Source organism: Zonotrichia albicollis, chromosome 28 (assembly GCF_047830755.1).
Source record: "Zonotrichia albicollis isolate bZonAlb1 chromosome 28, bZonAlb1.hap1, whole genome shotgun sequence".
NCBI lineage: Eukaryota > Metazoa > Chordata > Aves > Passeriformes > Passerellidae > Zonotrichia > Zonotrichia albicollis.
This window is the reverse complement of record NC_133846.1, coordinates 4,797,469-4,823,763: the sequence shown is the minus strand read 5'-3', so window position 1 is coordinate 4,823,763 and position 26,295 is coordinate 4,797,469. Positions and strand designations below refer to the sequence as shown.

At 53.8% G+C, this 26,295-nt stretch overlaps 1 protein-coding gene across 6 annotated transcripts in view; it reads left to right on the top strand.

The window, feature by feature from the left end:
* The window catches only part of ATP2B4 (ATPase plasma membrane Ca2+ transporting 4), a 68,342-nt gene that overhangs the window by 40,709 nt on the left and 1,338 nt on the right, over positions 1 to 26,295 (top strand). For 4 of the 6 annotated variants that reach the window (XM_074528266.1, XM_074528268.1, XM_074528269.1 and 1 more), the window contains exons 5-21: positions 763 to 888; positions 1,111 to 1,239; positions 1,917 to 1,952; positions 3,765 to 3,926; positions 4,488 to 4,702; positions 5,742 to 5,984; positions 6,720 to 6,854; positions 7,814 to 7,920; positions 8,878 to 9,112; positions 11,085 to 11,264; positions 12,438 to 12,525; positions 12,626 to 12,732; positions 14,140 to 14,331; positions 16,351 to 16,564; positions 17,272 to 17,483; positions 18,489 to 18,596; positions 19,413 to 19,595. In XM_074528266.1, coding sequence (XP_074384367.1) covers positions 763 to 888; positions 1,111 to 1,239; positions 1,917 to 1,952; positions 3,765 to 3,926; positions 4,488 to 4,702; positions 5,742 to 5,984; positions 6,720 to 6,854; positions 7,814 to 7,920; positions 8,878 to 9,112; positions 11,085 to 11,264; positions 12,438 to 12,525; positions 12,626 to 12,732; positions 14,140 to 14,331; positions 16,351 to 16,564; positions 17,272 to 17,483; positions 18,489 to 18,596; positions 19,413 to 19,595 — 2,672 coding nt within the window. Of the gene's footprint in view, positions 1 to 762; positions 889 to 1,110; positions 1,240 to 1,916; positions 1,953 to 3,764; positions 3,927 to 4,487; positions 4,703 to 5,741; positions 5,985 to 6,719; positions 6,855 to 7,813; positions 7,921 to 8,877; positions 9,113 to 11,084; positions 11,265 to 12,437; positions 12,526 to 12,625; positions 12,733 to 14,139; positions 14,332 to 16,350; positions 16,565 to 17,271; positions 17,484 to 18,488; positions 18,597 to 19,412; positions 19,596 to 21,651; positions 21,845 to 26,295 lie in introns of all 6 variants that reach the window. The other 2 variants (XM_074528271.1, XM_074528270.1) reach the window with 2 other exon arrangements.

Genomic DNA, 26,295 nt, shown 5'->3' with positions numbered 1-26,295 from the left:
CCTTATCCCTGTTGAGGATGTTTCCTCATCCAGGAGATGTTGAGGGATATTTACTTGGGAAGGAGATGTTGGGGAGTGTTTCCTTTTCCAGGAGGTTTTGAGGAATATTTCCTCATCCAGGAGATGTTGCTGGATATTTTTGTATTCAGGAGATGCTGGGGAATATTCTTTTATCCAGGAAATGCTGGGGAATATGTCCTTATCCAGGAATTGTTGGGGAGCATTTCCCTATCCAGGAGGTTTTGGGGAGCATTTCCTCATCCAGGAGATGCTGGGGAATGTTCCCTTAGCCAGCAGTTGTTGGGGAATATTTCCTTGGCCTGGAGGTGCTGGTGGATGTTTCCTTATGCAGGAGCTGCAGCCCTTGGGATCAATCAGGCCCTGCTCCTCGTTTCCCAGGGGGAATATTCCTCCCATTCAGGAAGGAGATTGATCCAACACCGTGTTTGTTTTCCCAAGGGCCCAATTCCACACTTGGCAGGTGGATGTGGTGGGTTTTGGATGCATCAGGAGCTCTGGGAAGCATTCATTAAAGCCAGATGGGGAAACACTGAGTAAAATCCTCCTCAGGAGTCTCCAGCGAGGATTTGGGAGCTCTTGGATTTAATTTGATTGCGCCTGTCCCTCACAAACCCCACCTGCTGCTTCTCCTCCCTCCAGAGCTGCTCTGAGCCTGAGTTTGGATCCTTTTGGAGCATTCCTGGCATGGGGCAGGCAGGGCTGAGCCAGGCTGGGCTGATCCCTGCTTTTCCTCGTCTCCAGGTGATCTCCTGCCAGCGGACGGGATCCTGATCCAGGGCAATGACCTGAAGATAGATGAGAGCTCGCTGACTGGGGAGTCAGACCAGGTGAAGAAATCCATGGATAAAGACCCCATGCTGCTGTCAGGTGAGGGCTCAGGGATGGATGCAGGGCTGGGATGGGGTCAGGGTGGGCCCTGCTCTCAGGGAGGTGTCCAAGGCCAGGCTGGACAGGCTTGGAGCAATCTGGGATAGGGGAAATACGGGATGGAACAGGATGGGGTGAAGCCTGAGCCAAACCCGTGTGGGATTCTGTGGGATGGCAGCTGGGAGTGTCACCTGTGTGCCCATGGCATTGCTGCCCTGCCAGGTACCCACGTGATGGAGGGCTCGGGCAGGATGGTGGTGACTGCCGTGGGCATCAACTCCCAGACTGGGATCATCTTCACCCTCCTGGGAGCAGGAGGAGAGGGGGACGAGGAGAAGAAGGTGAAGAAAGGTAAGAAAATGACCTGAATTTGCCTTTTCCCTCCTTTCTCCCTTTCCTGGGAAGCATCCACGGGCTCCTCACACATCTGGGTCAGCTCCCCTGGCCCAGGCAGGAGCAGGGAGAGGATGGGGGTCCCTCCTTGTCCCCTCCACCTGGTTCCCCCATGCTCCCAGACCTTCTCCATCACCCTCCTTTCCATCTTGGAGCTGTGGGGTTGGGGGACAACCAACACCTCAAGTCACCTGAAGGTGTTTGAGGTGCAGCAGCTCTGGGCACCCCCATTTGTGGGGTCACCTGGACAGATTTTGGGGGTCACACCTCCCTGCTCTGGGTCTGCTCTGGGACAAATCTGTGCTTCCTATCCGGGTCTGGTGGCAGCAGGAGGGAGGGACCTGGAGCTGCAGGAGGCTTTCTTCTCCTGAAAATCTGCTCTGTGCCTTCTCCTCCTGAAAACCTGCGGCACCTCCAGCGCCCTGGAGGCACTGCTGGGCTCTGGGGGTGATTTACAGGTGGGGAGAAGCAGAACCCTTGGGCCAGGGGTGCCCAGGGCAGCCTGGGAGCTCCGGAGCCTCGAGCAGTGTGTGGACCAAGGCGTGGTGGTGTCCAGAGGGTGCCCACAGGATCCCAGCTGCAGGGGGAATGTGGCTCCTTGTGCTCAGCCCTCCCCCCTTTCTCTCTTTGAACAGGTAAAAAAGGTGGAGCCCCCGAAAACCGCAACAAAGGTAACGCCAGCCTCTCCATCCTTTGAACAGCACCACACTAACTAGCAAGCATTCCTCTCTCCTTCCTCCTTCTTCCTTCTTCTTCCTCCTTCCTTCCTTCTCCTCATCAGTCTGTGCTCTTTGCTGCTCCGGTGGGACTCTCGCCTCGTTTCTCCAGGACAGGGTGCAACGGTCCCGTGGTGTCCCCAAAACCCCAACCCAAGACAGGGGGTGCCTTGCTGGGACTGCCCAAAAACAGAGGCCAGACCAAATCAAAGGAAAAAAAAAAAGCAGTTTTGTTTATTGAAGGGCCTTCAGGTACGTTTAGGGCATTTAGGTCCAAAAATGGACCACAGGTCACGGGGTTTTCACACTTTTATAAGTTTGGTTCATTTGGATATTGGGGGTTAATTTTCCAATTACAGCTTCAGGTAATGAAGTCGTTGACCCCAAATTTGCACCCCCAACTCCCTTTTGTTCCCATCTCTCAGGGCCTGACCAGTGAGGTGTTGTTGATTCCCAGGCCTGGAGAGGAATTGTGTAAAAATGAGAAAGCAGCAGCTCACGCTGGATATGGAGTTTAGAGTTCTACACTTAAGAACTGCAGGACTATAAATGTATGGAAAAGATAAAAACTAAAATCCTAAGGCATCACTGGGATGAACCTTCCCATTGTTTCTACATGGGGAAAAGCCATTTTTCAGGGAGGGCTTCTGGCAGAGCATCCCTTCCTTGGGATCACTCCATGACTCCCAGCAGGGATTTGATGGTTCAAAGCTGTCCCTGCACAGGGTTGGCGTTCAGGGCAGAGCTGGAGGTGCCCTCCTGGCATTCCTGGGATGAGATCTCCCCCAGGACCCGGCCCAGGGGACATTTGCACCCTGTCCTGCCATGGCCTCGACTCCGTGAGAGTCTCCTCGCCAGTGTTTCTCACCTGTTCTTTGCAGGCTGTGGAGGAAGCCCCATTTCTGCACCTCTCTCTCCACCCCTCTCTCTGTTTCTCTGTTTCTCTCTCTGTTTCTCTCTCTCTCTCAGCAGTTTGAGTTGCCCTCCTTGGGTCAGCTGTGTCCGGGTGCTTTGTTGTGTCCGTGTCGGGTCTCTTGTCACCGTGGAGCTGCTCCGGGGTGGCCTCCAGCCCACGAGGGGACAGGTCCCGGGGTGGCCCTGGGGCCACACCAGCTCAGGAGGAGCCTCTGCTGGGCTGCCCATCCCTCCCCAAAGCTGCCAGGCTTGGGTTTGCCCAGGGCAGCCTCCCAGCTGGGTTAGCCCAGTTTTAGGAAGGGGAAGCTTGGCTGTCTCAGGTGCCAAAGGGGGATGGCTCCAGGCTGGGATTGGAGGATTCCTGGCTCCCTGCTCTTCAGTCTCCATCCCAATTTCTAACCTTCCCCTCCATCTCACCCCTTCCCTTGCTGCTGGGCTGCCCACAGGGCTCTGCAGAGGTGGCACTGTGGGACCTGGGGACACTGGAGCATCTCTGGGCTCATGCCAAAGCCCTCCCAATCCTCTGCAGGCTTAGAGGCTGGAAGAGACCCCAAAATCTGGCCTGGAGGGTCTCTTGCAGAGGTGTGACGGTGCCAGAGTCACCCCTGAGGATCCCTGATCCGTGGGCAGGGGGTAGTGACAGGAAAGCACCCCGGAGAGAGGTGGCAGGGCCCTGGACACGGAGCTTCCATGTGCTCGGACGCGTGTGTGCTCGGGAGTGGTTCTTGTCCTGGATTTCTCTCTCTCTCTCTCTCTCTCTGCCACCACCATCCTCCTCCGTGGTGTCCTCCAGCCTGGCCTGGGCCTCTCCTGTTCACACCTGGTGTCTTCTTTTACCCCCCCGGGCTGTAGCTAAAACTCAGGATGGTGTGGCCTTAGAGATCCAGCCCCTGAAGAGCCAGGAGGGGGTGGAGAACGAGGAGAAGGAGAAGAAGAAGGCGAAGGTGCCCAAGAAGGAGAAGTCGGTGCTGCAGGGGAAGCTCACGCGCCTGGCGGTGCAGATCGGGAAGGCAGGTGAGTGACAGTGACAGTGACAGTGTCCCAGTGTCCCCCCAAGCTGGTGAGGAAGGGCTGACTCTGTCCTGTGTCCCCTTATCTTATCCTTGTCCCCATCCCCAGTGTCCCCAGAGCTGGTGAGGAAGGGCTGACCCTGTCCTGTGTCCCCTTATCTCATCCTTGCCCCCATCCCCAGTGTCCCCAGAACTGGTGAGGAAGGGCTGACCCTGTCCTGTGTCCCCTTGTCCCCATCCCCAGTGTCCCCAGAGCTGGTGGGGAAGGGCTGACTCTGTCCTGTATCCCCTTATCTCATCCTTGTTCCCATCCCCAGTGTCCCCAGAACTGGTGGTGAATGGCTGTGCTTGTCCCCAGTGTCCCCAGAGCTGGTGGGGAAGGGCTGACCCTGTCCTGTGTCCCCTTATCTCATCCTTGTCCCCATCCCCAGTGTCCCCAGAACTGGTGAGGAAGGACTGACCCTGTCCTGTGTCCCCTTATCTCATCCTTGTCCCCATCCCCAGAGGAAGGGCTGACCCTGTCCCCTCCATTCCCTGTGTCCCCTGACCTCCTCCTCGTCCCCAGGGCTGATCATGTCGGCCATCACTGTCATCATCCTGGTGCTCTACTTCGTCATCGACACCTTTGGGGTGCAGAAGCGGCCCTGGCTGGCCGAGTGCACCCCCATCTACATCCAGTACTTTGTCAAGTTCTTCATCATCGGCGTCACCGTGCTGGTGGTGGCCGTGCCCGAGGGGCTCCCGCTGGCCGTCACCATCTCGCTGGCCTACTCTGTCAAGGTGAGACCTGGCGTGAGGAGGGACTGCTGGAATTATCAATAAATAATCCAATCTAGCTGGACAGGGCATGCCTGAGGTTATCTGGCCCTGCTACTGAGCCAGATTGTGGCAGCTGTGTCAGAGATGTCTCACCTCAGAGACACTTTGGGCTGGCTGGTGTGTGGTGTTTCACCCCAGAGACACTTTGTGCAGGCTGGGTGTGTGGTGTTTCACCCCACAGACACTTTGGGCTGGCTGGGTGTGTGGTGTTTCACCCCACAGACACTTTGGGCTGTGGGTGTGTGGTGTTTCACCCCACAGACACTTTGGGCTGACTGGGTGTGTGGTGTTTCACCCCACAGACACTTTTGGCTGGTTGGATTTGTGGTGTTTCACCCACAGACACTGTTGGCTGGCTGGGTGTGTGGTGTTTCACACAGAGACACTTTTGGCTGTGGGTGTGTGGTGTTTCACCCACAGACACTTTGGGCTGGTGGGTGTGTGGTGTTTCACCCACAGACACTTTGGGCTGTGGGTGTGTGGTGTTTCACCCACAGACACTTTGCCTGGCTGGGTGTGTGGTGTTTCACCCCACAGACACTTTGCCTGGCTGGATGCTGCACTGGGCCCGTGGGGACAAGGCCAGGCCTGCAGGATCTCCGGTGGTGCTGGAATGGAGCTTCCCCCCATAACAGGGGCTGCTCCTCAGGTTTCCCTCTGTGGAGAAGCCTTAAGGCCATGGTGAAGGACAGGAGTCGGTTCTGATGGAGGGTTTGGATCCAGGGCTTTATTCTGGCCCACAGGCCTCTGAATGCAGCACCAGCTCCAACAGAACTCCCCGAGCCCGTGGTTGCTGTTCCTTTGAACCCCTTTTAACATAAACAGTGGCATTATGTCTGGTAAGCACAAAGGCAGTGGCCACATTAGAAGCAGGATCATAGGTCACATTTACTGCAGTCGACCAAGATTGAAACTTTTCAAAATCAATCGCATTATGACAGACAACTTTCTGTAAGGGTGACAGGGGTGAGCTCAGCCCTGACCTTCTCTCTGCTTGCAGAAAATGATGAAGGACAACAACCTGGTGAGGCACCTGGACGCCTGCGAGACCATGGGCAACGCCACGGCCATCTGCTCGGACAAGACGGGCACGCTGACCATGAACCGCATGACCGTGGTGCAGGCCTACGTGGGGGACACCCACTACCGCCAGATCCCAGACCCCGAGGCCATCCTGCCCAAAACCCTGGACCTCATCGTCCACGGCGTGGCCATCAACTCTGCCTACACCTCCAAGATCCTGGTGAGCTGTGGGACCAAAGCTTTGGGGTGTCCTGATGATGTGGGAGGGTACCTGGAATGCAGACTGGATGGAGTTAAAGGGATAAAGTTTATTAAATATAGTGAGAGTGACCTCAGAGCTGGTGGGGAAGGGCTCTCCCTGTCCCCTCACCTTGTCCCTGTCCTCTCACCTTATCCCTGTCCCCTCACTTTGTCCCCTCTCCCCTCACCTTGTTCCCTGTCCTACCTGCCCAAGGTGAATCTTCAAGGATACAGTACAAGAGCCCGGCTGTGGCTCCACCCAAGATGGACACCTGGTCACGAGTTTTCACACTTTTATAAAAGTTTTGCTCCATTTCCATATTGGGGTTAATTGTCCAGTCACAGCAGTCCCATTGTCCCAGTTTGCTCTCCTCAGTTCCCTGTTGTTTGCACTTTTTGGGGCTGAAGCTGCAGTGATGTCCTTGATTGAGGGCTGGAAAAGGATTATTTTGTGTGACTGAGCTGTGAGGAGAGCATGTGAAGTTCAGAGTCATATCTAATGCAGTACAGAGTCTGGAAAACACAAAAGCTTAAACTTGAGGCATTGTTCCATCCATCCATCCATCCATCCATCCATCCATCCATCCATCCATCCATCCATCCATCCATCATTCCATCCATCGTTCTGTCCATCATTCCATCCATCATTTCATCATTCCACCCTGCTCCACACCCGAGTTGGGCATCCTTCATCATTTCTCCCTCCTTTTTGCAGCCACCAGAGAAGGAAGGGGGGCTGCCCCGCCAGGTGGGCAACAAGACCGAGTGTGCCCTGCTGGGCTTCGTGCTGGACCTGAAGCAGGACTACCAGGCTGTGCGCAACGAGGTGCCCGAGGAGAAGCTCTACAAGGTCTGGAACAGAGTAGAAATTTCCCAGGGTGGAAATCCATTTAGGATTTAGGCGAATTATTGAGTCTGGAGCTTGCTAGCATAGATGAAATGTGCAGTTTTAACGTGTTTGGTCTGTTAACTCTGCTGTGCTGTCAAAACTTCCTCAGCTAAGGAAAAAGAATGGGAGCTCCCCCTTGAACTTTGAAACAAATGTGAGAGCCAAAGCTGAAGCTGCAAGAGACAGGGTGACCAGAGAGTTCTCTGTACAAGCTGTAACACAAAACCAGTAAAATGAATATGCATAAACCTATAGTGAATAGGACCTATAGAACCTATATGAACCTATAATAAATATACATAAACCTATAATGAATAGAACCTATAGAACCTATAAGGAATATACATAAACCTATAATGACTAGGACCTAAAGACCCTATATGAACCTATATTGAATATACATAAACCTATAATGAATAGGACCTATAGCACCTATATGAACCTATAATAAATATACATAAACCTATAATGAATAGGACCTATAGAACCTATATGAACCTATAATAAATATACACAAACCTATAATGAATAGGACCTATAGAACCTATAATGAATATACATAAACCTATAATGACTAGGACCTATAGAATCTAAATGAACCTATAATGAATAGAACCTATATGAACCTATAATAAATATACACAAACCTATAATGAATAGGACCTAGATGAACCTATAATGAATATACATAAACCTATAATGAATAGGACCTATAGAACCTCTAATGAATATACATAAACCTGTTGTGAAACTCTGCAAATGTACAAGTAAGGGGGATAAAAAAGGTTTGGGAATTCTCTGGAGCTGTCCTTTAGGAGGAACGACCCCACACACATCCAGGGCTGTAATAAACACCCCAGCTTTACCATTTTTACAAGTTGTGGAGTTAAGTTTTGGGTTTTTTTTCCCCCAAAAATCAGGTCTACACCTTCAACTCGGTGCGCAAGTCCATGAGCACCGTGCTGAGGAACAGCGGCGGCGGCTTCCGCATGTACAGCAAGGGCGCCTCCGAGATCATCCTGCGCAAGTAAATCCTGCTGCTGCCCCAGCCCCGGGCATCCCTGGGCATCCCACGGGGCAAAGGGGGCATGGGGCGGGTGCTGGGAGGTGCCCAGCGGGGTGGAGAGAAAGGGGGTGTCCATACAGGGTGCCAGGAATGGGTTTGGGAAAGTTGGATGGGGCTGTGAAAAAGGGACAGCACCTTTTTGTAGATGGGGTGCCAGGAATGTGCTGAGTGAATTTTTGGGTGGGTTTGGGAAAGCTGGAGGGAGCTGTGGGAGGGGAATGCCCCCTTTTCTGTAGATGAGGTGCCAGGAATGTGCCAAGTGGTTTTTGGGTAGATTTAGGAAATGTGGAGGGGGCTGTGAAAAAGGGACAGCTCCTTTGTGTAGATGGGGTGCCAGGAATGTGCCAAGTGGTTTTTCTGGGTGGATTTGGGAAAATTGGAGGGAGCTGTGGAAGGGGAATGTGCCTCTTTTGGAAGCGGGGTCACAGGAATGTGCTGAGTGTTTTTTGGGTAGGTTTAGGAAATCTGGAAAGGGCTGTGAAAAAGGGACAAGCTCCTTTTTGTAGATGGGATGCCAGGAATGTGCCAAGTGGTTTTTCTGGGTGGATTTGGGAAAATTGGAGGGAGCTGTGGAAGGGGAATGTGCCCCTTTTGGAAGTGGGGTCACAGGAATGTGCTGAGTGTTTTTTGGGTAGGTTTAGGAAATCTGGAAAGGGCTGTGAAAAAGGGACAAGCTCCTTTTTGTAGATGGGATGCCAGGAATGTGCTGGGTGGTTTTTGGATGGATTTAGGAAATCTGGAGGGAGCTGTGGAAGGGGGGTGTGTCCCTTCTATAGATGGGATGACAGGAATGTGTTGAGCATTTTTTGGGTGGATTTAGGAAATCTGAAGTGGGCTGTGAAAAAGGAACAGCCCGTTTTTTTGTGGATGGGGTGCCAGGAACGTGACAGTGCCTCACTCACCTCCGTGTCCCCTCAGGTGCACCAAGATCCTGGACAAGAACGGCGAGCCGCGCGTGTTCAAGGTGAAGGACAGGGACGAGATGGTGAAGAAGGTGATCGAGCCCATGGCCTGCCACGGGCTCAGGACCATCTGCCTGGCATTCCGGGACTTCCCTGCGGGTGCAGAGCCCGACTGGGACAACGAGAGTGAGATCCTGTCTGACCTGACCTGCATCGCTGTGGTGGGGATTGAGGATCCCGTGCGGCCCGAGGTACCAAATCCCCCTGGCCTGGGCTGTTCCTGGCCCTTTTCCTGCTGCTCTGGGCTGGGATCCCCTCAGGAACTCCAGGAGTTCCTTGCTGCGCCCCTCAGGAATTCCAGCAGTTCCCCTGTTCCCATCCCTGATGTTTCCCCAAGGAATTCCAGCATTTCCCTGTGTCCATCCCTGATATTTCCCCAAGGAATTCCAGCATTTCCCTGTGTCCATCCCTGAAATTTCCCCAAGGAATTCCAGCAGCTCCCCTGTGCCCACCCCTGGTGTTTCCCCAAGGAACATCCACCCAAAAACCACTCAGCACATTCCTACCACCACATCCATCCCTGATGTGCCCCCAAGGAATTCCAGCAGCTCTCCCTGCTTTGCTGCCAAATAATTCCAGCAGTTTCCCTGTGCCCATCCCTGGTGTTTCCCCAAATGATTCCAGCAGCTCCTCTGTGCCCATCCCTGATATTGCCCCAAGGAATTCCAGCAGCTCCTCTCTGCCCATCCCTGCTGTGGGCATTTCTCTCCCATTTTTTGACAAAACAACACCATGGCAGCATATTCCCACCCAAAATTCCCAATCCTTGGGGTCTGTGCTGCACCAAAGGTGGATGGAAACAGGCAGGAAGAATCCCTGTGCTCCTGGAGCTGGTTTTCCCTCTGAGCTGTGTGCTGGGCTAATGCAATAATGCCCCATCCCTGCCTCTGGATGCAGTCTGGAGCTCTCCCCCTGCTCTCCTGCTCCCTGATGAGATGTTCAGGGATCTGGCAATCTGGGAATTGCATTACACATCCCCCGGCTGCAGCAGCTCTGGAGGCTCCTGATTCGATTTGCTCATTGCTCACTCCAATTTCCTCTCTTCCCTGATGGATAAACCCATTAGTGGTGTGGGAGGGGATGAGATTCCTGCTTTTATGGGCGGCCTGGCCATGCCTTGTCATCCAGGGAGGTGACAGTGAGGTGGCAGTGAGGTCCCTTCACTTTGCAAGTGAGGAAAGGCCGTGTAGGACTGTGAACAAAGGGTTGGGAATTCTTTGGAGGTCCCAGAACAGGGATCTGTCCTGTCCTGGTGTCTTTCCTGGATCCAGGAGAGCCGTGGGAGCCCCAGGGAGGTGACAGCGAGGTGACAGCAAGGTGACAGTGAGGTCCCTTCACTTTGGAAGGGGGGAAAGGCTGATAGAAATGTGAGCAAGGGGTTGGGAATTCTTTGGAGCAGGGACCTGCCCTGTCCTGCTGTCTCTGCTGGATCCAGGAGAGCCATGGGAGGTGGCAGTGAGGTGACAGTGAGGTGACAGCAAGGTGACAGTGAGGTCCCTTCACTTTGGAAGTGAGGAAAGGCTGTGTAGGACTGTGAGCAAAGGGTTGGGAATTCTTTGGACGTCCCAGAGCAGGGATCTGTCCTGTCCTGGTGTCTCTGCTGGATCCAGGAGAGCCATGGGAGCTCCAGGGAGGTGACAGCGAGGTGACAGCAAGGTGGCAGTGAGGTCCCTTCTCTTTGGAAGGGGGGGAAGGCTGATAGAAATGTGAGCAAGGGGTTGGGAATCCTTTGGAGCAGGGACCTGCCCTGTCCTGGTGTCTCTGCTGGATCCTGGAGAGCCCAGGGAGGTGGCAGTGAGGTGACAGCAAGGTGGCAGCAAGGTCCCTTCCCTTTGACGTGGCAGATGCAGCCCCAGGGAGGTGACAGTGAGGTGACAGCAAGGTGGCATTGAGGTCCCTTCACTTTGCAAGTGAGGAAAGGCTGTGTAGGACTGTGAGCAAAGGGTTGGGAATTCTCTCTCCTGGTGGATCCAGGAGAGCCATGGGAGCCCCAGGGAGGTGACAGCGAGGTGGCAGTGAGGTGACAGCGAGGTCCCTTCTCTTTGGGGTGGCAGATGCAGCTCCCCCACCCCTCCAGAGCCCTCTCCAGACCCTTTTAGGGACGAGGAGCCGCCTCACTCCTGGCATTCCCAGTGCCAACCCCGTCGCTGTCCCTGTCCCCAGGTGCCCGATGCCATCCTGAAGTGCCAGCGCGCTGGCATCACCGTCCGCATGGTGACAGGGGACAACATCAACACTGCCCGTGCCATCGCCACCAAGTGTGGCATCCTGCTGCCCGGGGAGGACTTCCTGTGCCTCGAGGGGAAGGAGTTCAACCGCCTGATCCGCAACGAGAAGGGAGAGGTGGGGCAGCTCGGGCAGGGAGGTGTCTGCAGCTGCAAAACCCCAAATCCTCAGGGGTTCCCCAAATCCTGAGGGGTTTCCTAAATCCTGAGGGGTTTCCTAAATCCTGAGGGGTTTCCTAAATCCCAAGGGGTTTCCTAAATCCTGTTTGGTTCCCCAAATCTGGATGGGTTTCCTAAATCCTGAGGGGTTTCCTAAATACTGAAGGGTTTCCTAAATCCTGAGGGGTTTCCCAAATCCTGAGGGGTTTCCTAAATACTGAAGGGTTTCCTAAATCCTGAGGGGTTTTCTTAATCCTGAGGGGTTTTCTTAATCCTGAGGGGTTTCCCAAATCCTGAGGGGTTCCCTAAATCCTGAGGGATTTCCCAAATCCTGAGGGGTTTTCTTAATCATGAAGGGTTTCCTAAATCCTGTAGGGTTTCCCAAATCATACTGGGTTTTCTGAATCCTGATGGGTTTCCTAAATCCAGAGGGGTTTTCAGGATCTTGCTGGGTTTTCAGAATCCTAATGTGTTCCCCGAATCTGGAGGGGTTTTCTAAATCCTTATGGGTTTCCTGAATCCTGATGAGTTTTCTGAATCCTGATGGGTTTCCTAAATCCTGAAGAGTTTTCTGAATCCTAAAGGGTTTCCTAAATCCTGGAGGGTTTTCAGAAACCTGATGGGTTTTCAGAATCCTTATGGGTTTCCTAAATCCTGATGAGTTTCCTAAATCCTGATGGGTTTCCCAAATCTCAGGGGATTTCCCAAATCCTGAGGGGTTTCCTAAATCCTTATGGGTTTTCTGAATCCTGAAGGGTTTCCTAAATCCTAAAGGGTTTCCCATATCCTGAGGGTTTCCCAAATCCCAATGGGTTTCCCAAATCCTGATGTGTTTTTCCAAATCCTCATGGGTTTTCCAGATCATTCTGGATTTTCCAAATCCCAGTGGGTTTCTTAAATCCTGCTGGCTTTTCAGGATCTTGCTGGGTTTCCCAAATCCTGCTGAATTTCCCAAATCCTGCAGAATTTCCCAAATCCCACTGGGTTTTCCTCATTCCCTTGCATCAGGAAGCTGCTGGGTTGCTCAGCAGTGTTTGGGGTGAAGCCACTGCCCCATCCCAGCTGGGATTTGCTCTCTGGTGGGACAGAAGATTCCTGGGGTGGAATCATTTCCCTTTTCCTGGTCCTGCAGGTGGAGCAGGAGCAGCTGGACAAGATCTGGCCCAAGCTGCGGGTGCTGGCGCGCTCCTCGCCCACGGACAAGCACACCCTGGTGAAAGGTGGGCACTGCCCCTCTCCAGGGGCTCCTCCCTGGAATTTTCCAGCCTGATCCAGGCTGGGATCCTTCCCTTGGGGTTTAATTTCTCGTTTCCACCACAGGAATCATCGACAGCACCGTGGGTGACCAGAGGCAGGTGGTGGCTGTGACAGGGGACGGCACCAACGATGGCCCAGCCCTGAAGAAAGCAGATGTTGGGTTTGCCATGGTAGGGCCAGCCTGGGGGTTTTCCTTTTTCCCATGGGATTCTTCCAGACCATGGAAACTCTGATCCAGATCTATGGGATGGACTAAAAACCCAAAAAGGGATTTTATTGGGGTGTTGGGTTTGAGTCTGAGCTGCGTAGGGCTGTGAGAAAGGGGTTGGGAATTCCTTGGAGGTCCCAGAGCAGGGACCTGCCCTGTCCTGGTGTCTCTGCTGGACCCAGGAGAGCCATGGGAGCGCCAGGATTTGGTTTTTCCTGCAGCTTTTCACCCCAATTCCAGGCACGGTGCTGGATCAGGATTTAGGAATTGATTTATGGTGGAAAACTCTGGTTTGATGCTTTTTTATCCTGTCTGAAAGAAGCAGGGAAACAAACCTGTTGTTTTTAACAGGTTCCCTGTGGATTAATTTAGGGACATGAGCAGGAGCTGGGTGGGGAGAAAATGAGAGATTTTTGGGAAATGTTTTTAGGAATGTGCTGAACATCCAAACACAATTCCAGAAGCAGGGAAACCCTAAACCCTAATGCCCTGCAACAGGGAGGGATTTCCCCTTGAGGAGGGATTGGGATCTGGGGAATCTGGGAATGGGCTCGTTTTGGGAAGGGCTGGGAATTCCTGCATGGAATTCCTGCGGGGCGAGCGCCTCGCTGTGCCGGCTCCGGGAAGCGCAGCCGGGCCCGCTGCCCCGGAGATCCTGACAGGGATTTTGGGGATTTTTGGGATTTTTGGGGGTTTTGGGGATTTTGGGGAAGCTGCCGGGCCGTTCTCAGCCCGGGTCAGGGCAGAAACCTCCAGGCTGAGCTCTCCCTCCCTTGGGCTCCAGCAGAGGTGCCCAGCCCGGGATGGAGCCAATCCCTGGTGTGAGGAGGGAGCTGTTGCCCAGCTGTTTTCCAGCTGTTTCCTGTCTGTTTTCCAGCTGTTTTCCACTCTATTTTCCAGCTGTTTCCTGTCTGTTTTCCAGCCATTTTCCAGCTGTTTGCTGGCATTTTCCTAGCTGTTTCCCAGCTTTTTTTCCAGCTGTTTCCCAGCTGTTTCCTGTCTGTTTTCCAATTATTTTCCTGTCTACTTTCCTGTCTGTTTTCTGGCTGTTTTCCTGTCTATTTTCCTGTCTGTTTTCCAGCTATTTCCCAGCTGTTTCCTGTCTGTTTCCCTGTCAGTTTTCCATCTCTTACCTGGCTGTTTCCTGGCATTTTCCCAGCTGTTTCCTGGTGTTTTCCCAGCTGTATCCCATCTTTTCTGCACTGTGGCCCTGTCTGGGAAAGCTGGGCAGCCTCAGAGCCTGTCCCTGAAGCCTTTGAAGCTCTGGCCCTGCCGAGCAGGGATTGGCACCATCTCCAGGGGCTTTTCCTGCTGGGCACATCCCTGGCACGCAGCAGGGCCGTGACTCAGCCCTGGCTTTGTCCCCAAGGGCATCGCGGGCACGGACGTGGCCAAGGAGGCCTCGGACATCATCCTGACCGACGACAACTTCACCAGCATCGTCAAGGCCGTCATGTGGGGCCGCAACGTCTACGACAGCATCTCCAAGTTCCTGCAGTTCCAGCTCACCGTCAACGTGGTGGCCGTCATTGTGGCCTTCACCGGGGCCTGCATCACCCAGGTGAGCTCAGCTGGGTTGGTGGGACATGGGGGGTGTCACCTGGGTGGGTGGGACATGGTGGTGGCATCATCATGGCCTTCACCGGGGTGTGCATCACACAGGTGAGCTCAGCTGGGCAGGTGGGACATGGAGGGGGTTCTTACCTCGGTGGGTATGACATAGTGGTGGCATCATCGTGGCCTTCACTGGTGCCTGCATTACCCAGGTGAGCTCAGCTGGGTTGGTGGGACATGGGGGATGTCACCTGAGTGGGTGGGACATGGTGGTGGCATCATCGTGGCCTTCACCGGGGCCTGCATCACCCAGGTGAGCTCAGCTGGGCACGTGGGACAAGGGTGGGTATGATATGGTGGTGGCATCATCGTGGCCTTCGCTGGTGCCTGCATTACCCAGGTGAGCTCAGCTGGGTTGGTGGGACATGGGGGGTGTCACCTGGGTGGGTATGATATGGTGGTGGCATCATCGTGGCCTTCACTGGGGCGTGCATCACACAGGTGAGCTCAGCTGGGCACGTGGGACATGGGTGGGTATGATATGGTGGTGGCCTTCACTGGGGCGTGCATCACACAGGTGAGCTCAGCTGGGCACGTGGGACATGGGGGGTGTCACCTGGCTGGGTATGATATGGTGGTGGCATCATCGTGGCTTTCACTGGTACCTGCATCATCCAGGTGAGCTCAGCTGGGTTGGTGGGACATGGAGGGTGTCACCTGGGTGGGTGGGACATGGTGGTGGCATCATTGTGGCCTTCGCTGGTGCCTGCATCACCCAGGTGAGCTCAGCTGGGCACGTGGGACATGGGGGATGTCACCTGGGTGGGTGGGACATGGTGGTGGCATCATGGTGGCCTTCACTGGGGCGTGCATCACCCAGGTGAGCTCAGCTGGGCAGGTGGGACACGGAGGGGGTTCTTACCTCACCTGGGTGGGTATGACATAGTGGTGGCATCATCGTGGCCTTCACCGGGGCGTGCATCACACAGGTGAACTCAGCTGGGCACGTGGGACATGGAGGGTGTCACCTGAGTGGGTGGGACATGGTGGTGGCCGTCATCGTGGCCTTCACTGGGGCGTGCATCACCCAGGTGAGCTCAGCTGGGCACGTGGGACATGGGTGGGTATGATATGGTGGTGGCATCATCGTGGCCTTCACCGGGGCCTGCATCACCCAGGTGAGCTCAGCTGGGCACGTGGGACATGGGTGGGTATGATATGGTGGTGGCATCATCGTGGCCTTCACTGGTGCCTGCATCACACAGGTGAGCTCAGCTGGGCACGTGGGACATGGGGGATGTCACCTGGGTGGGTGGGACATGGTGGTGGCATCATCGTGGCCTTCACTGGGGCGTGCATCACCCAGGTGAGCTCACCTGGGCAAGTAGGACCAGGAGGTGTTAGAGAAAAGAAGAAATATCTTGGGAGATGTTTTAGGAAGCTGTTAAATATCCAAGAGTGATTTTGCAGAGCTTTTCAGGAGGAAAGTGAAACAAAGAGGGAACAAAGGTTTATTTTGGTGGCGTGACTGTTCTCCCCCTCAGGACTCACCCCTGAAGGCCATGGAGAAAAGGAGGAATATTTGGGAATGTTTTAGGAAGGTGTTGAGTACCCAAGAGCGATTTTACAGAGATTTTCAGGAGGAGAGTGAAACAAGGAGGGAACAAAGGTTTATTTTGGTGGCTTGACACATTCTCCCCCTCAGGACTCACCCCTGAAGGCCATGGAGAAAAGGAGGAATATTTGGGAACATTTGAGGAAGGTGTTGAGTACCCCAGAGCAATTGTGGAGTTCTATTCAGGAGGAGAGTGAAACACAGAGGGAATAAAGGTTTATTTTGGTGGCATGACACGTTCTCTCCCTCAGGACTCGCCCCTGAAGTCCATGGAGAAAAGGAGAAATTTTTGGGAATGTTTTAGGAAGGTGTTGAGTACCCAAGAGCGATTTTACAGAGATTTTCAGGAGGAAATTTAAACAAGGAGGGAACAAAGGTTTATTTTGGTGGTGTGACTGTTCTCCCCCTCAGGACTCGCCCCTGAAGGCCGTGCAGATGCTGTGGGTGAACCTGATCATGGACACGTTCGCCTCGCTGGCGCTGGCCACGGAGCCGCCGTCGGAGTCGCTGCTGCTGCGCAAACCCTACGGGCGCAACAAGCCGCTCATCTCCCGCACCATGATGAAAAACATCCTGGGCCACGCCGTCTACCAGCTCACCATCATCTTCACCCTGCTCTTCGCAGGTCTGCCGCAGTGCCAGAGCGTCCTGGGAGGGAGGGGAGGGGAAAGGGGAAAGGGGAGAGGGGAGAGGGGAGAGGGGAGAGGGGAGAGGGGGAATGGAAAGGGGGAAAGGAAAGGAAAGGAAAGGAAAGGAAAGGAAAGGAAAGGAAAGGAAAGGAAAGGAAAGGAAAGGAAAGGAAAGGAAAGGAAAGGAAAGGAAAGGAAAGGAAAGGAAAGGAAAGGAAAGGAAAGGAAAGGAAAGGAAAGGAAAGGAAAGGAAAGGAAAGGGAAAAAAAAAAAGGAAAAGGAAACGGAAAAATGGAAAAGGAAAAGGAAAGGGGAAAAAGGAAAGGAAAAGAGAAGAAAGGGAAAAGGAGAGGGTAAAAGAAAAGGGTTTTTCTTTCTTTCTTGATTTCCATTGTTTTTTTCGATTGTTTTTTCTTTCTTGGTTTCTATTCATTTTTCTATTGTTTCTTCTTTCTTTCTTGATTTCTATTGGTCTTTCTTTCTTTCTTTCTTTCTTTCTTTCTTTCTTTCTATTGTTTTTTTCTTTCTTTCTCGGTTTCTATTTTGGGACATTTTGGTCATTCTACATCAAGGCCCTTGGTAGAAAATTCATTTGATGTAAACACGGATCCTCTTCTCAAACTTCTCTCTGTCTCTCAGAAATGCTGTAAAACCTCTCCCACATCTTCCCTTCCCCAAATCCTCTTTTTTTTTTCCTGCTCAGGGGAGAAGTTTTTCGACATCGACAGCGGCCGGAACGCGCCCCTGCACTCTCCCCCCACCGAGCACTACACCATCGTCTTCAACACCTTCGTGATGATGCAGCTCTTCAACGAGATCAACGCGCGCAAGATCCACGGCGAGAGGAACGTCTTCGAGGGCATCTACCGCAACCCCATCTTCTGCTCCGTGGTGCTGGGCACCTTCTTCGCCCAGGTGACCCCAGCCCGGGGGTTTTGCTTTGTTCCACTGGGATTCTGTGGCTTCCACTTTGTTCCATGGGTTATTCCACATGAGTTATTCCATGGGTTATTCCACTTTGCTCCATGGTTTATTCCACGTGGGTTATTCAATGGCTTCCACCTTGCTACGTGGGTTATTCCACATGGGTTACTCCATGGGTTATCCCACTTTGCTCCATGGGTTATTCCACATGGGTTATTCCACTTTGCTCCATGGGTTATTCCACATGGGTTATTCCACTTTGCTCCATGGGTTATTCCACATGGGTTATTCCATGACGTATGCCATTTTGCTCCGTGGGTTGTTCCACATGGGTTATTCCATGGGTTATTCCACTTTGCTCCATGGGTTATTCCACATGGGTTATTCCACTTTGCTCCATGGGTTATTCCACATGGGTTATTCCATGGCTTCCACTTTGCTCCATGGGTTATTCCACGTGGGTTATCCCACTTTGCTCCGTGGGTTATTCCACATGGGTTATTCCATGGGTTATTCCACTTTGCTCCGTGGGTTATTCCATGGGTTATTCCACTTTGCTCCATGGGTTATTCCACATGGGTTATTCCACATGGGTTATTCCATGGCTTCCGCTTTGCTCCTTGGGTTATTCCATGTGGGTTATTCCACTTTGCTCCATGGGTTATTCCACGTGGGTTATTCCATGGGTTATTCCACTTTGCTCCGTGGGTTATTCCACATGGGTTATTCCATGGCTTCCACTTTGCTCCGTGGGTTATTCCACTGGAATTGCTTCCAGACCATGTAAACTCTGATTTAGTCCAAATCTATGGGGTGGATTTAAAACCGAAAATCCCAGCCTGGGTTTGAGGTCCCTGCTCCTTTCTGGTGTCCCACAAAATTCCCAGCCTGGATGCGAGGTCCTTGCTCCTCTTGTAATCCCAGGAGAGAGGGAAAGGTGTGGCCCAAGGGGACCTTTCCATGCCCAGGGTGTGACTCTTGTCTCCTGTGCTGCAGATCATCATCGTGGAGTTTGGTGGGAAGCCCTTCAGCTGCTCTGGGCTCACCCTGACCCAGTGGTTCTGGTGCATTTTCATCGGAGTGGGAGAGCTCCTGTGGGGCCAGGTAAGCCCCAAAACCCTGCCCTGGCTTTTCATCCCTGCCCTTGCTCTCCCTGGTTTTTCTCCAGGGCAGCTCCTTAGGAAGGTTTTTTGGAAGGGGCTGATGCCCCTCCCCAGCCCAGCAGCAGGAGAGGGACACACCCAGAGTGACAGGGACATTCCTGGTGTCCCCTGGGCTGGTGGCACTGCAGCTGAGGCCTTGAGAAGGCTGAGCTAGAGCAGGGACTGGACAGAGCTAAAGAATAAAGCAGGAATTTATTAAAAGGATCTCCTCAATGGATCCACCTTGGGCAGCACAAGAGCCCAGCCAGGGCTGCACCCAGGATGAACCAAAATGGTCCCAAGATGAACCTAAAATGGTCCCCAAAATGAACCCAAGATGAACCAAAATGGTCACAAAATGGACAAGGAAAAGGAAAGGGGAAAAGGAAAGGGAACAAAAGGAGTTTGGTGGAAAGTCCTTTAGCTGCTTCCTCTCACTTTTATAAGTGAGGTGTTTCACTTTTATAAGTTCTGCTCCATTTGCATATTGGAGTTAATTGTCCAATTACAGCTTCAAGTTATGAAGTCCCATCCTTGTTTCTCTCTTCAGCCCATGTTGTTAATGCTTTTGGGCCGGAGATTTGGATAATTTGAAATTTAGATCATTGAGAAGGAATTGTTTTCTCTCCCTACTCTGTTCTCAGAGCTCACCAACCCTTACTACAAAGCTCAGACCCACACACGAAAGCAGCACAGAATCTAAAAAGTATAAAAGTTAAACCTGAGGCATCCCCAGGACCTCAGGCTAAGTCCCTTCTGTGTCCCTGCCTGTCCCCAGCTGATCTGCACCGTGCCAACGAGCCACCTGAAGTTCCTGAAGGAGGCTGGGCACGGCATCACCAAGGAGGAGATCCCCGAGGAGGAGCTGCCCGAGGACGTGGACGAGATCGACCACGCGGAGATGGAGCTGCGGCGGGGACAGATCCTGTGGTTCCGGGGCCTCAACAGGATCCAGACCCAGGTACTGGGGGGCAGCAGGGCTGGGGGGGCTCTGCCTGCTGTGGCTGCTCCTCTCTCTGTGCCCATGCAGGGGTTGTGTCTGCACAGAGGTGACAGATGGTGCTGGCAGGATGTCATCGCCTCCTGGGCCAGGTTCTACCTGTGCCTTTGCAGGGAGCCAGGATAACCTGGGTTTTGGGACAGCTGGGGCCAGGATAACCTGGCACCAGGATAACCTGGGTTTTTGGACAGCTGGGGCCAGGATAACCTGGGACCAGGATAACCTGGATTTTTGGACAGCTGGGGCCAGGATAACCTGGGACCAGGATAACCTGGATTTTGGACAGCTGGGACCAGGATAACCTGGGACCAGGATAACCTGGATTTTTGGACAGCTGGGGCCAGGATAACCTGGGACCAGGATAACCTGGGACCAGGATAACCTGGATTTTTGGACAGCTGGGGCCAGGATAACCTGGGACCAGGATAACCTGGGTTTTGGGACAGCTGGGGCCAGGATAACCTGGGACCAGGATAACCTGGGGCCAGGATAACCTGGGGCCAGGATAACCTGGGTTTTGGGATGGCTGGGGCCAGGATAACCTGGGACCAGGATAACCTGGTCAGCAGGAGGCTGGACGTGCCACTGATGGTCACCTCAGCAGCACAGGAGGCTGTGAGGGGTGCATGGAGCCCCCCAGGCTCTGCCCTGCTCTTGCTGGCTGCTGGGAGGCTGTTCCCAGTGGGAATGTGCTGTTCCTTGGTGTGGCTCCTTGTGCCACCCCTCTGTGCTGCACACCCAGAGCTCATCCCCACGGCACACAAGGACAGAAAATCTCTCAGTCTTCTTTTTACATCTCTTGGTTCTCCCTGACTTTTTTCTCTGATTTTTCCTTTTTTTTCCACCAAGCAGGGAGAGCTCTGTGCCCCTCATTTCCCTGGAGGCCAGGGCAGAGCTGTCCCACGGAGGGAATCCTGGTGTCCCCAGGCAGGCAGAGCTGCTGGGTCACCTCTGTCCCTCCTCTGTGACAAAGCAGCGGGGACAGGGGCTGGGGCAGAGTTAACTTGCCTTCTGTGAGCTGTCACCTCCACAGTGTCACCTCGATGGCCTCAGGGTGAAGCTCAGCCTTGGTTCCTGGCTGGCTGTGAGCCCTGAGGGGCAGCTGGGCTCTGTGTGGGGGTAACCAGAGCTTCTCTGACACGAGGAACGTGCTGGGAGCATCCAGGCTCTCATGTGCTGGAAATCCAGGAGCTCTGCAGGGCTGCAGTGCCAGAGGTGCCCCTGGGCTGAGCCTGGAGCTTCCCGGGTGTTTCCCTGTGCTGGAGCTGGGATGAGCTCCTGCCAGGTGAGAAATGGGTGCTGGCACATCCTGGAGCGTCTGTGGGGTCCAACCTGAGCATTGGGGGGCTCCTGTCCCCATTTGGGGTGTGTGTAAAGGACACAGGTGAGAAGAAGGATATCAGAGTGGGGCAGGAGTGAAGTTGTGTGTGAAACACCTGCTCAGCCAGAGCTGGGGCTGGAGGAGGTGCCCAGAAGGTGCCACAGGGTTGGCATCACCCAGCCACCAAGTGCCCAGGAAGCTGCTCTGTTCTTCAAGCCTTGAGACACATGCACAGGACAACCACGGCCCCAGCAGCCCTGAGGCCTGGGAGAAGGGCTGGGACACCTCCTGCTGCCACGGGGGCTGTGGGAGTGTCCCCAAAGTGTCCCACAGGGCTGAGGCACCAGGAGCCCTTCCCACTCGCACTCTGCCCACTCTCTCTGTCTCTCTCTGCTCCTCCTGCAGATTTTTGGATACCCCCAGGTGTTTCCTCAGCCTCCCACCACAGGGGGGACTGACCCTGCTGCTCTGGGAAGGGCAGAGCTGGACTCTCTCTCTGCTCCAACAGCAAAACCCCACGTGGGTTTCGGGGAGTGCGGGGTGGGCTCTTTCCTCCTTCCTCCTCCTCTTCCTCGCCTCTCCATCCTCCTCTTTCCTTGCTGTCTGTGTGTCTGCCCGCCCTCCCCTGTCCCCTGGCCCTGTCCCTGTCCCTGTTTCTGGCCGGGTGTCGCTATCTCACTCTCTGGTTCTTTGCAGATGGACGTAGTTTACACATTCCAGACCGGCGCCTCCTCTTTGCAGGGAGCCCTCAGGAGACAGCCTTCCATCGTGAGCCAGCACCACGATGTAAAAAATGTTTCTAGCCCAACCCATGTAGCTCTTTCCTCCGTCAATTCCACTCCCACCACTTCTGCTGTTGCTGCTGCTGCTGCATCTCCTCCTGCGGGCAGTGAGTGATGGTCTATTACAATGCATGATTTAATGAGCACAGAGAGCACCTGCACCCCCCTAACCCCGCCTGCTCTCTCTCCCTCTCAGCCTTGACTCGCACACTCAGTCCCAAACCTGAAGGATGGGGTGGGAAACCCTTCAAAACCCCGATTTTTAACAAAATTATGAACATTTCTGGTCCTTTCCCTCCCCAGTTCCTTGTTGCTTCGTCCAGTTTTACCTCTTCTCCTCCTCTGCAGGGCTGGTGTTTGTGTGCACCCTCCTCAGGGTGAGCCAAAATTGGCAGTTCTTGCTCAAAAAATCCCCCAAGTTCACGAGCATTGCTGGGAGGAGGGCAAGGCTGAGCCCAAATCCTGCTGGTTCTTCCCTCTACCCAGCCCTGGCACAGCCCAGGGATGGGCAGAGGAGTTGCTTGAAATCTCTTGTGGAGGCAGAGTGGCCGCTGGCACTGTCCCCAAGGCTGGCTGAGCCACAGCAAGGAGGGACAAACAGGATTTGCTTCTGCCTGTGGCTCAGCTGGTGACACCTCGGGGCTGCTGTCCCCCCTCTCTGTCCCCACCTGGGGACCTGCATGGCCTGGGGACATCCCTGGGCAGCCAGAGGATCCTCAGTGCCCACCTTGCTCTGCACACTCTGGATCCCCAGGGTGTGCAGACACTGCTCTGCATGGAAATGGGCATGAAAAACAATTCCTGCTGGATCCCAGTGGGAATTCTGGGTCCTGGATCTGACACTGGGTCTCCAGACCCTAAAAAAAAGCATGGAACACAATTCCTGCTGGATCCCAATGGGAATTCTGGGTCCTGGATCTGACACTGGATCTCCAGACCCTAAGAAAAGCCCTCTCTGTGTTCATCACAGGCTGCTCTGCATATTCTGGATCTCAGGGTGTGCAGACACACAACTGTGCATGGAAATGGGCACAGAACACAATTCCTGTAGGATCCCAGTGGGAATTCTGGGTCCTGGATCTCACACTGGGTCTCCAGACCCTAAAAAAAGGATGGAACACAATTCCTGCTGGATCCCAGTGGGAATTCTGGATCATGGATCTGACACTGGGTTTTCAGGCCCCAAAAAAGGTCCTGTCTGATGCAGGGCTCTATCTCTGTTTATTGTGGGCTGCTCTGCACATTCTGGATCTCAGGGTGTGCAGACACACAACTGTACATGGAAAACAATTCCTGCTGGATCCCAGTGGGAATTCTGGGTCCTGGATCTGACACTGGGTTTTCAGACCCCAAAAAAGGCCCTGTCTGGTTCAGGGCTCTCTCTCTGTTCATCACAGGCTGCTCTGCATATTCTGGATCTCAGGGTGTGCAGACACAGAACTGTGTATGGAAAACAATTCCTGCTGGATCCCAGTGGGAATTCTGGGTCCTGGATCTGGCACTGGGTTTTCAGACCCTAAAAAAAGCCCTGTGTGTGTCCATCACAGGCTGCTCTGCACATGCTGGATCCCAGGGTGTGCAGACACACATCTGTACATGGAAATGGGCACGGAGGCCACAAATCAATGGGAATTCTGGATCCTGGCTTTCCAGCCCCCCCCAGAAAGGCCCTGTGTGATGTAGAAGCCTCTGTGTGTGGGGTGTTGGGGCTGGTGAGCACGAGGCCGTGGGTTCTGTCTGCAGGCTGGGAGCAGGGAGTGTGGCTCTGCTGGATAATTGGCTTTTTTATTGCACACTCACTTATCCCCGTTCTCCTCTGATTAGAGAAATACCCTCGGTGACTTTCTGGAGAGCTTTCAGGCTCTGCTGTTTATGCACTGTGGGGGAGGAGAGAGAATTTGGGATAATTTTGTTTTCTCTCTGTTTAGCTGACTCTGAGGCTGGCAGCTGATTGGGTTTAACCCCAGCGATGCTGGAGCAGCACAGCTGCCTCCTGCTCCCGCCTGCATCTGGGAAAACCTCCAGGATTTTCTGAGGGAATAAAATCTGCTTAGAGGGGCTCAGAGCAGGGGTGGGGATGAGACAGAAATGCAGCTTTTCTGCAGTCTGTGGATCCATATTTTCCCCCCATTTTGCAACGAGGGAATAGAAAACTTGGATAGCTCGTGCAAACTTCCCCAGGAGCTAACCCAGGTCTCCAAATCTCCTGCTGTTTTCTTGCCTGGATTTCTCTCGTTTCCCTCTGCTGCTTCCCTCTCTCCCAAAGCTCCTCTTCCCTCCACGCAGATCTGTGGTGTCTCTTCTCCCGTGGATGAGTTTTTCCAGGGTTGGATTTGCTGTGTGGGGAGCTCTCAGGAATCCACGGGCAGGTTTTGGCAGAGCCCAGCTTGCTCCTGCTGGGAATTCTGCCCTGGGTTGAGGGGCTGGGCAGAGCCAGGGCATGGGATGGCATCCCAAGGGGCTCTCACCCAGCACGTGGAGGTTTCACGTTTCACGGGGATCGATCCCAAGCCTGGAGGTTGCATTTGAAGCTTCCAGGTGGAGAGGAGGCGGGAGGAGCCGGCCGTGGGAGGGAGGGAAGGAGGGAGGGGAGCTCCAGGCTGGAATTCAGCTCTGCTGGCGCTCCCTGCCTCATTCAGAACACATTTCCTCCCCGTTCCCTTCCTTGGAGAGGGAACAGCTGAATTCATCTCGCAGCAGGTGATGGAGAAGGGAGGAAGGTCTGAGGGAAGCTGCAGCAGGAGCTGCTTGAGGGGGCTGAGCTGGAGACTGAGCACAGATTCCCTGGGATTGCTCCAGGGAGCTTTTCCTGCTGCTCCTGGCAGTGCTGGACAAATCTGCAGGGCTCTGGAGGTGATTCCTTGGGAGAGATCTCACATGAAAGGGGGAGGGATCTGTGGAGCTGCTCCTAAATCTGAATTGTAGATGTCACCACCTTGTGGCTGTGACAGTCCCTGAGCTGTCCTTGGCCACTTCCTCATGGCTGTGGCAGTCATTGACCTGTCCTTGGTCACCTCCTTGTGGCTGTGACAGTCCCTGAGCTGTCCTTGGCCACCTCCTTGTGGCTGTGACAGTCATTGACCTGTCCTTGCCACCTCCTCATGGCTGTGACAGTCCCTGGGTCTCCTTGGCCACCTCCTTGTGGCTGTGACAGTCATTGACCTGTCCTTGGCCACCTCCTCATGGCTGTGACAGTCCCTGGGTGTCCTTGGTCACCTCCTTGTGGCTGTGACAGTCCCTGGGTCTCCTTGGCCACCTCCTCGTGGCTGTGACAATCCCTGAGCTGTCCTTGGCCACCTCCTCATGGCTGTGACAGTCATTGACCTGTCCTTGGCCACCTCCTCATGGCTGTGACAGTCATTGACCTGTCCTTGGCCACCTCCTCGTGGCTGTGACAGTCCCTGGACTGTCCTTGGCCACCTCCTCATGACTGTGACAGTCCCTGGACTGTCCTTGGCCACCTCCTCATGGCTGTGACAGTCATTGACCTGTCCTTGGCCACCTCCTTGTGGTTCTGGCAGTCCCTGGCTCTCCTTGGTTTGGTTGGATTGTTCTCCTTGGTTCAGTTGGTGTTTTAGGGCTCAGGATTTGCTGATTTCAAGTCGTGGCTGATGTGACAGATGAGGTGGCCCCAGTGGTGTCCCTTGTCCTGTGCGTTCACCTGAATTGATCCAAGGTCTTCAGTGCACAAATCCAGCTCGGAATTGGTTCCCAGCTCTCTCAAATTCCCGTTTTTCCAGGCCAGTGGTGCTCCAGGCTCATGCAAAGCTCCTTGCATGGGGCCAAAGAGTGAAATTGCTCCAGGGAGCCTTCCCTGCTGCTCCCAGGGGTCTGGGAGAGGAGATCTGCTCCCACACGAGCTCTGCTCCGCAGAGCTGAGGCTTCCGTTGCTTCCCTGGAACCCCAGCGGGGCGGGGAGGTGACACCTGTGACACTTGTCACCCCCCTGAGCCCAGACCTGGGAGCTGGAAGGGTTTGGGGCTGGAATTCCAGAGGATCTGGAGGGATTCCAATGTCCAGGTGTGTTCCCAGAGCTCTCCCTCCCAGTGCAAGGGGAGGTGGCAGAGCCACGTCCTGGTGCTCTGATCTCCTCCTTGAGCCTGGATTTCAGCGGAGCTTTCCCAGGATGGTGAAGGAATTCCTTCAGCATATCCAACAGAATCTGTGTTGGAGATTTTTTCAGAAATGGCTTAGAAGGCAGCTGTGAGGAGTAAAATTCTCACAGCCGGTTTCTGTAAACAGCAGAGGTTCTCAGGTTGTTTTTAATTACAAGCAAAAGTGACAAACATGAAGGCCTTGAGAACCTTGCATACCAGAGTTCTCAGGCAGCTTTCTCATAACAAGTAGATATTCTGTCTTTGGCTGTTTTGGGAAAGCAAAAATAATTTTGAGAACCCAAATCTTGGTATTGGAAACATAAGGAGGAGTTGGTGTGTTATCTCTGACCTATTGTGAGCTCGGGTTTGCAATATGCATGAACTTAATTAACGCGGTTATAAAAAGTGATTGATGGAGTGAATAAACGGAGTCAGATGCTGATCAAGAAAGGTGGGTCTCT